This window comes from Protomyctophum parallelum (assembly GCF_964188405.1).
Source record: "Protomyctophum parallelum genome assembly, chromosome: 15".
NCBI classification, from domain to species: domain Eukaryota; kingdom Metazoa; phylum Chordata; class Actinopteri; order Myctophiformes; family Myctophidae; genus Protomyctophum; species Protomyctophum parallelum.
In genome coordinates this window covers 48,161,698-48,170,201 of record NC_139710.1, presented here as the reverse complement: position 1 = coordinate 48,170,201, position 8,504 = coordinate 48,161,698, and the positions used below count along the sequence as shown (strand labels likewise).

At 43.3% G+C, this 8,504-nt stretch overlaps 1 protein-coding gene across 1 annotated transcript in view; it reads left to right on the top strand.

Annotated features, from left to right (window-relative positions):
* The window catches only part of LOC310871902 (multiple C2 and transmembrane domain-containing protein 1-like), a gene marked incomplete at both ends in the record, with an annotated part of 201,006 nt that overhangs the window by 183,147 nt on the left and 9,355 nt on the right, over positions 1–8,504 (top strand). Inside the window, 1 exon segment of the mRNA XM_083783539.1 lies at positions 5,068–5,187. Within this exon segment, the coding sequence (XP_083639665.1) occupies positions 5,068–5,187 (120 nt within the window).

Here is an 8,504-nt window from a genome sequence, read left to right as displayed (position 1 = left end):
GACCCGCGAGGGTACATTTGGTCTCATTTTACGCTCTCAAGAGTTACATTACCCTGAGTGCACAGGACGGAGTTCTGCGCCCTATCAATTAGTAACGCCGAGCGCTCAAGACGGAGAACAAACATAGCACAGCATAGAAGAGAAGAACATAGCACAGAACAGCATGTTAGAGAACAGAATGCAATAGCACAAATCCTGTGCCTTGGTCTCGTGCGTGCGTGCATGCGTGCGCGTGTGTGTGTGTGTGCTCGGCAATGAGTGACAGCAGGGGAGCTCCTCCCACACAATAGAGCCCTCACAGGGAAATCCCCCCAAAGAATCCAAGTGACATCATCATTGCGAGACACTGACATGGGTCATCTTTTGAGTCAGAGGTGAAATGGAAGGCTGGATGGGGGGGAAGAGAGAGAGAGATCAAAAGACAGTGAAATGAAGGGAGGAGAATAAGTGAAAAGAGACAGAGAGAGACATGGAAGAACGCACACTCACTCGTGCACACACGCACGCACGCCACACAAAAGCCACTCACGCCCGTTATTCTAATTACGACGGTAAAGTTTCAGTGTCTTGTCGGGTGTTTTTAGGAGTCTCTCTGAGAGGTCCTCTGTGCGTCATTCCCTGAACATGAAACATTAATATCACAGCGGTAATGATAATAATAACAATAAGTCACAACAATGAGAAGGAACGGAGTGTGCTTGTCAACTTGTGAGCCTGCCAGGGTGCACACACACATGACACCAGCCCAGTGTGTCCTCACAGCCAACGACGTGCATTTAGCCCCTTAAAACCCAGAAAGCATCCGTGTCATTTTAGATTTAAGATTATGTACATCAACATACGTTTTTCAGAAATCTCCTATATATATATATATATACAGTATATAGGATTTAGAACAGGGTTTCTCAGAAATATCAGTTATACAAGCTCACAGCGCATCACTGCATGGTACGCTGTGAGCTTGTACATCTGCTATATTTGAATAATTATTCCAGAAATCTTGAAAATTGTTTGATTGAAACATTTAGATTTTTTCTCTCCCTGGCACGCGGAGACCTGGTTTACCACACTGCTCCGGGCAGCGCAGTTCTGCTGGCCCTTTTTCCATACGGTTGTCACGTTTTCCTTATACTGTACTTTCTACCTGATGTAAACAAGTCTTAGTGCTTTTTCTGGTTTTAATCCTCCTAGCAGTTTTTGTATTGACCTATTTAAAAATGTCAATCAATTTCAGCCAAATAAACATGTATAAATAATAGATAATTGAAGGATAATGACTATCATTTGAAAATGTATAGATCTCTAGTCTCTTCAACAAATGGGAGCCAGAGGCAGGATTTTTCCAATTGCGGTCCGGTTCATAATTCAGCGATGCAGGCCTAATTATGTTCATTCCGTACCGTGTGTGTGTGCGTGTGTGTGTGTGTGTGTGTGTGTGTGTGTGTGTGTGTGTGTGTGTGTGTGTGTGTGTGTGTGTGTGTGTGTGTGTGTGTGTGTGTGTGTGTGTGTGTGTGTGTGTGTGTGTGTGTGTGTGTGTGTGTGTGTGTGTGTGTGTGATTCTGATCTGTCATCTCTGCGTGTGTTCACACTATACACATACGCAGAAGAACTGGGAGGCGGAGGCGTGGGGGGGTGGCGCTGCCCGGAGCAGTGTGGTAACCGTGGTCTTCGCCCCCCTGGCACCAAACCTTTTCAGATGGGGCTCCTCCATGGCCAATAATACTATCATCATTTTGGGGGTCCTTGACACGAAAAGGTTTGAGAACTGCTGATTACGAAGGCATTTGGAGAATGGACCTCAGGTCCCAATGGGTTAGGGACGCAGGGAATGGACCTCAGGTCCCAATGGGTTAGGGACGCAGGAAATGGACCTCAGGTCCCAATGGGTTAGGGACGCAGGAAATGACCTCAGGTCCCAATGGGTTAGGGACGCAGGAAATGGACCTCAGGTCCCAATGGGTTAGGGACGCAGGAAATGGACCTCAGGTCCCAATGGGTTAGGGACGCAGGAAATGGGTAACTCACACACAGTCAGTCCTCAGGGGGATGTTTGTCCCCACCAGGACACCGTACGGTCATTATTCAGTTCAGTCCTGAGGCTGCAGCTTAATTATGCATGAAGGCAGAAGGAATATAATTTTTCCTCATCTCGTGTAAAAACTTTGTGTGACCCTTTGAGTGACCCTCCCCTAAACACTCTCAAACTCCCAAACGCGTGCATATGAGAATACACGCTATACTACACACAGGCATGACACACATGCACACACACACACGCACACACACACACACACACACACACACACACACACACACAATATAAACATTTTAGGGCAGCAATTTTATGAATGGCATATTGTAGATCTGCTATTTTCAAATGGCCGAATTATATACAGCTGAAGTGGTTAGTGCAGTGTTTTGTTATAATCAAAATCCACAAAGGAACTCAAGTTTTCATATACAGTAATTGTAGTGGAGTAAAAGTACAATACTTTCCTCTGAGATGTACAGTAGATGTAAAAGTATTGAAATTTGTAAATACTGAAGAAAGTAAAACAAAAAACACTGACCGCACATACGAGCACACGCACATCACACGCATGTTAACCGTGCACCTCGTCCCCTATACACCACATGGTTCCAAAACTTTATTATGTCAAGGACCCCCAAATTGACACTCATTAGGCTGTGGACCCCCATTTGAAAATATATGCGAGGGACCCCCCCCCATAATAAGAGAAGAATTTTTAGGGCTCTGGCAGTGATTAATTTCAAGGACGCCCCAGTTTGGCATGCATTAGTCTATACGGACCCCCATTTAATGGCTTTTCTATCTCTGGGACCCACCATTTTAACCCATTCTGACCTGAGATCAGATTCATACGAGGTTTCCACCGGACACAACGCTGGTCTGACGAACCCATTCTGACCTGAGATCAGATTCTAAAAATATCAGTCGCTCTTCGATTTTTCAAAAATAGCAGACCTACAAGCTCGTATGGCGCCACTCGGTGGCGCGATATGAGCTTGTAGATCTGCTATTTTTAAATAGCTAAAGCATAACATGATGCTGACACCAAAATGGGTGCCCGGTCAGAATGGGTTAAATTGTATAATCAATGTTAATTTACGGGTCCATTTGGTTTCATTTGTACACTCTCAGAGTTACAGACCCATAAGGGTCCATTTGGTTCCAAACCATTTAGCTGGGGACCCCCTGGAACTCCCTCAAGGACCCCTGGGGGTCCCCGGACCCCACTTTGGGAACCACTGCCCTACACACAGAAACGCAACACAGGAGGGGAGAGCACTGTCCCAGAATTCTTCTTCTTCTTCTTCTTCGAGAGAGAGAGAGAGAGTGATGTGGAGACACCGTCCGCTGGGACGCTCTTCCTCCTCTCCTCGCGGTGACCTGGTTGGTCCGTTTGCTCGCTCGTATCGTTTCACGCGCCGCTGCTGTACGAATCCCCATGTCTGCTTGACAAACCCGGGAAGCAGACAGCGGTTCTAGCCAAATCTGTCTCATCCCTGGCCAAATGCCTGGAGAGCCTTCAGGGGAGAGGGGGAAAAATCAGGGACGAGCGTCGGGGAGACTCTTATGATTGTACTTAACTTTATCACGCTGAGAGAGAGAGCGTAGTAGAGAAACCGTGTGAGTTAGCTTGTCTTACTTCTGTGTGTGCATGGATGAAAGCCTCCCCCAGTTGGAATAGTTTTATCTGATTATATAATGTGCTGTATACCTACTGTATAGTGACAAGTCCAAAATATATGGCCTCCGGTTTGAAAGTGCTTACATTTCACCATTATTTCACAGCAAGAAGTTAGTCCAATGAGAGAACGTGAAACTAGAAGTTAGTTCAATGAGAGAACGTGAAACTAGAAGTTAGTTCAATGAGAGAACGTGAAACTAGAAGTTAGTCCAATGAGAGAACGTGAAACTAGAAGTTAGTCCAATGAGAGAACATGAAAATAGAAGTTAGTCCAATGAGAGAACGTGAAACTAGAAGTTAGTCCAATGAGAGAACGTGAAACTAGAAGTTAGTCCAATGAGAGAACGTGTAACGATTCAGACCATAGGTTTCACAGACGGTTGTAGAAATTGTGTACTAAATATCTTCTTTTTATGGGGTCGACACGTGCTGACACTTTGCACCAGAATTCATAAAACTCTTTTTTTTTTTCTCCTCGAACCTTAAATAACGTCCATAGAATATCATGTACAGTATTACTGTGCTGTAGGTACTACGGTGTGGTACTACAGTATGTGTAAATATGTAGATACTTTGTTTGCTTTTATTGATCTCTCTCTGTCACTTCTCCTTGTCCTCTTCTTCGATGGAGCTTGCACGAAAACTATAATTTCAGCCACTGTTTTACTCCTGTAAACCTGCGATGCAGTGTTGTTTTCGTCGACTAAAACTAAGACGAAAGATGTTCATCGACTACCATTTTTCACTGACAAAAACGAATGGAAACCAAATGAAAACTAAGCTACGATGACTAAAACTAGGACTAAATTTCTACAATTTCTACAACTACAATTTCGTCGACAAATAAAAACTAGATTAAAATGTTAGGAAGGGACTAGTGGACAAGAGATCCAGTATAAGTCATTTTACACTTGGTTTCAAATGCATGCTGAAAATAGCTATTTTCAGCAAGTGTAAAAACACTCATTACGACGGCATCAAGGCCCGCCAAAATACAGTTTAGTCGACTGAATAAACTGCAGATTTAGTCGACTAAAATCTTATGACATTTAGTCGACTAAAACTAGAATAACACTAAGTCATTCCACGTGACTAAAATGACTAAAACTAAAATAGAAATTTGCTGCCAAAAACAACACAGATGATGTGACAATATAGTTGTTCAGATTCTGACCGTCCGGTACGCTGTGTCTGTCCCAGTGTCGTTTTTGGCAGCAAATTTGAAGAAAAGGTAATCAACGAACATTTTTCGTCTTAGTTTTAGTCGACAAAAACAACACTGGCTCTGTCTCTGTCCCCATCCTTCCCTCCCTCCCTGCCTCCCTCCCTCCCTCCCTGCCTCCCTCCCTCCCAGCTGCTTCAGCAGAACTTCAACCGCGTGCGGAGGTGCGTCATGTTCCTGATCAACGCCGGATGCTACATCAACAGCTGCTTCGAGTGGGAATCCACGCAGAGGAGTGTCTGCGCCTTCGTGGTACGTCCGTTCAGATATCACATCAGTACTGCACTTAATACACATTTTTCAGGTATTTGTCCTTCACTTGAGTGTTTCCAATTTCCAATACTATTACTTCTGCGCCACTACAAGTGAGGGGCGCTCTTATCATCATCATACATCATCAAACATCATCTCATTCTGGCCAATCACAATTTCCGTCCTCACTTACAGTATGTCACACTTACAGTATGTCTTCAATGTTTGTGTTTAGACAAACACTCAAAGCTGGGAGGGGCTAGCCGCCGCTAGTGCCCATCAAAAATCTGAGAAAGTCCATTAATATATATATATATATATATTTTTTTTTTTTTTTTAAACACTATTTTAACTAGTTTGGGCCTTTGGGAGACATCAACGATCTCTTTTGGGTCATCCTTTTATCATTCCATTCTCACAAAGACAAAAATAGAAGAACACACACACACACACACACACACACACACACTCGCGCACACACACACTCATGCCTGAATACAATGTCTAGCTCTTTATTATAGCCGGTGTCTACATGCATCATGTGTGAATCATAGTGGCAGCTCTTCATGTTGGCCGTGTACCCGTTAACATGCAGAGGATTCAGAAGATGCTAAACGACATATCTAGGCCAAGGTTATTGTACTTTAGAGTTTATATATGGAGTCCAGCTGAAATGTGGGTTTCAATGCTCTCTCTCTCTCTCTGTCTCTCTCTCTCTCTCTCTCTCTCTCTCTCTCTCTCTCTCTCTCTCTCTCTCTCTCTCTCTCTCTCTCTCTCTCTCTCTCCCCCCCCCCCCCCCCCCCCCCTCGGTAGTCTGTCAGGCGAATGGAGTTATAACATAAACCCTAGCCATGTGGGTCGCCCCCAGTGTAGGTACCTGATTACAGGTATACAGGTATCTCCGCCTTACTTGACTTGATTTAATTGATTCATCTCTCTCTCTCTCTCTCTCTCTCTCTCTCACACACTCACACACGCACGCACACACACATACACACACACACACACACACACACACACACACACACACACACACACACACACACACGCACACGCACACACACACACACACACACACACATCACTTCACTCATCTCTTTAAGTGGGTTTTTACGGGGGGCCATCTGGCCAAGGTGCCACAGTGCTCATGGGTACGGTAGAAACCTCTCATCTCCAACTTGAGGTGTGTTTTTATTTCCTCTGTAAATGAACGCCCCCCCCCTACTCGACTGTACTACAGCGTCGTACAGTAGCACATCCACGAGCTCTGTTTCCACAACTGTTTTTGGATTTGACTCGTGAAAAGCAACAGTTTCTGACTATGAGGAGGTTTCAGACGATGCAGTGTCTGTGCCATAGTTGAAATGGTGAAAATAGCCGATCTACAAGCTCACCACACGTTACTTGGCGTGAGCTATTTGTACATCTATTTTCACTATTGCTGATATTTAATGAATGATAGAATGTCCAAAAATTACCATACGGCAATGCATTGAAGAATAATGAAAATATGCTTTGTGGTTTGTACTTTTGAATAATGAAATATGTTTAAAAGCATGTCCTTTTGAATACAGTATACAGATTTGAATGTGTCAATGCAGAAATCTGTAGTAGATGCTCGGATACACAATGAGACAAAACAAGAATTTAAAGTATAACAGATTTTACCCGAGGGAAGGAGACCAGGGGTGTAGTGTGTGTGTGTGGGGGGGGGGGGGGGGTGGGGGGGGGGGCAGAATGTCCCACTTCACAAGTTGAAAATGTGTACAAAATCTATTGAAAATAGCAGATCTACAAGCCCACAATGCGTCGCAACGCATTGTATTTTCAAATGGCCGAAATGTATAGGGTTGAAGTGGTTACTGTATGTTTTCTAATCAAAATTAAGTACAAATACCTCAAAATTGTACTTAAGTACAGTACTTAAGTAAAAGTACTTAGTTACTTTCCACCACTGCCTGTTTCTAAATAGGCTATAAACGTCTGCATGCTATAATAGTGTGTCTGTGCATGTTGCGCACGGCCCCCCCCCCCTTCTAAAAGTAGCACTACAAACTCGCAAAATTCCAAAACTATCTTACCCCCTCAGGCCGGGCACCCATATTTGGGTTCTGTACAGTATGTACAGTATTCAAAAATGTAAAAATGTTGATGCTGCTATATAAATATTTGAAGTTTTTCAGAAACCTTAGGTCAGGATTTAGAGGCGTTTTTAGAATCGGCCTTAGGCCTAAATGGGTTAAAGATGGAGTGCCGTGATTTCTTTCCCACCCGAAAAATCATCAGGTATTATTATTATATAAAAAGGTTTACAGTATTTGTTAAAGTAATTTTTATTGGACATTCCCACCAGTTCATTAAGTATGCCTGGTTTGCCTGGTGGGTGGTGGTGATGGGTGGTGATCCACCTGAGCTGAAGCCTCACCCACAGCTGTTGTACAGTATGATAAAGGGGGAGGGGTTAGGGGATGGGATGATATTGTGATGTCATTATATCACAGTTTTTTCATTGGCACGTTTGACTGTGAAGGTTTCAGCCTCCAGGAAGAAACCCTAAAAGGGAAGACATTGCACCTAAAAACCACATCAAGGGGTCTAATGAAGTATACTGTCACCTCATAAACACAAAAATACAAAAATCACTAAATGTTCTCTTCAACTGTTCTGCCCTCACTATACGTTTGGTGTACAGTCTGTATGGCTTGGCAGACAGCTAACAAAGTTCCCAATAAAGCTCCAAAAGGCATGACTTGATTTAGGTTCTTTACTGATGAATAAATTGTAAAACTGCAATACAGAAGAAATAGAAAACACAACATTGGTGTCATATACTGTAAAATCATAAACCAAACATAGTTATTTGTATGCATCACACAAGATTACAAAAATAACATGTTGTACTCAACAACTTACAAGCATATTGCTTTAAGAGCCAATATATGCTTAAAGAGCCATAAAGTTTAACGAATAACACACAGACTTACAGACTTATCCTGTCCAAGGCCTGAGAGAAAGGGTTAACTCAACATGCAGTGAGAGAGCTCTTGACAGTGTGCTGGCTTGAACTGAACTGACTCTGACCAAACTAATCACCTCATAACTACCCTGGTGAGGCTGACCAGGTGAGGAGAATTACTAATTAAGCAAAAGAACATTGGTCTCCATTACACATAGGGCCTACTAGGTGAAAGGTGAACTACCTAGAAAAGTAAACAGCACATCAACGAATTAGCTCTTTACTGAATAACATGGCATATTTAAAAATTCCTCGACTTTCACTTGTACATTCATCTATCCTCAAACGCCACTCCGTAGAG